Source organism: Psammomys obesus, unplaced genomic scaffold, assembly GCF_907164565.1.
Source record: "Psammomys obesus unplaced genomic scaffold, mPsaObe1.curated_primary_1811, whole genome shotgun sequence".
In the NCBI taxonomy this organism is placed as follows: Eukaryota; Metazoa; Chordata; class Mammalia; order Rodentia; family Muridae; genus Psammomys; species Psammomys obesus.
This window is the reverse complement of record NW_026586816.1, coordinates 9346856-9347676: the sequence shown is the minus strand read 5'-3', so window position 1 is coordinate 9347676 and position 821 is coordinate 9346856. Positions and strand designations below refer to the sequence as shown.

Genomic DNA, 821 nt, shown 5'->3' with positions numbered 1-821 from the left:
GCTGGGACAACTCCTAAGAGCCGCGACCCCTTTCTTCATCCCGCAGTCCCCTCCGCAGCAGCCAACGCTCGCGGCGGAGTCCGGGTCACCTGGCGTACCTGCCGACAGCCCCGCCCCCGCCCCGCCCCGCCCCCAGGCCCCGCCCCTCCATCTCCCCTGGGCGCCTGCCGCAGACCACGCCCCAGGTCACGCCCCTCCCCGCCCAGCGGGCGGTGGCTGCAGGCCCCGCCTCCGCCGTGAGGCCGACTCGCGGCCCCTCGAGCTCTGGCCCCGCCCCCGCCCGCTCCCCAACGTCCTCGGCGTCGAGCCCAAGCCTGCGCCTGCGCCTGCGCCCTGAGGCCGAAGTCGGGGCGCGCCTCGGCTGGGACGCCAGAGCGGCGGGCGGAGCAGCCAATGGGCGGCGGCGCTGCCCGGCGGCCGGGAGGCGGGGCCTGCGCGGGTGTCAGGTTAGCGCGAGGCGTGACCTAGTTGACAGGCTCCGTGGAGCGGCTGTGGCGGCGGCCGCGGGGCAGAGCGGGCGGGCTGCGGGAGGAGGGCGGCGGCGGGCGAGCGGCCGGCGGCGCGGGGCGCGGAGCCTCCGCACTTTCCCCCCGAGGGGCCCCTCCGTCCCCCGCCCTCCGCGCACCCCGCCTGCCCGTGAGCCTGGGGAACTTGCAGCTTAAAGCCGGCCACCCCCACGGCAGCATGTACCCCAGCAACAGGAAGAAAAAGGTGTGGAGAGAGGAGAAAGGTAACCGGCGCGCGGCCCCGGGCGGGCGGGTGGGTGGGGGCGGGGCCGGCGCGGAGGGCGCCCTCCCGGCCCCGCCGCTCCCGCCGGCGGC

General features: G+C 78.3%; 1 protein-coding gene across 6 annotated transcripts in view; it reads left to right on the top strand.

Moving 5' to 3' along the window:
• Positions 1 to 485: 485 nt before the first annotated feature.
• Positions 486 to 821, top strand: part of Macrod2 (mono-ADP ribosylhydrolase 2) — a 1832027-nt gene continuing 1831691 nt past the window's right edge. For all 6 annotated transcript variants that reach the window (XM_055602641.1, XM_055602643.1, XM_055602644.1 and 3 more), the window contains exon 1: positions 486 to 730. In XM_055602641.1, coding sequence (XP_055458616.1) covers positions 685 to 730 — 46 coding nt within the window. In that variant the 5' untranslated portion in view covers positions 486 to 684. The remainder of the gene's footprint in view (positions 731 to 821) is intronic.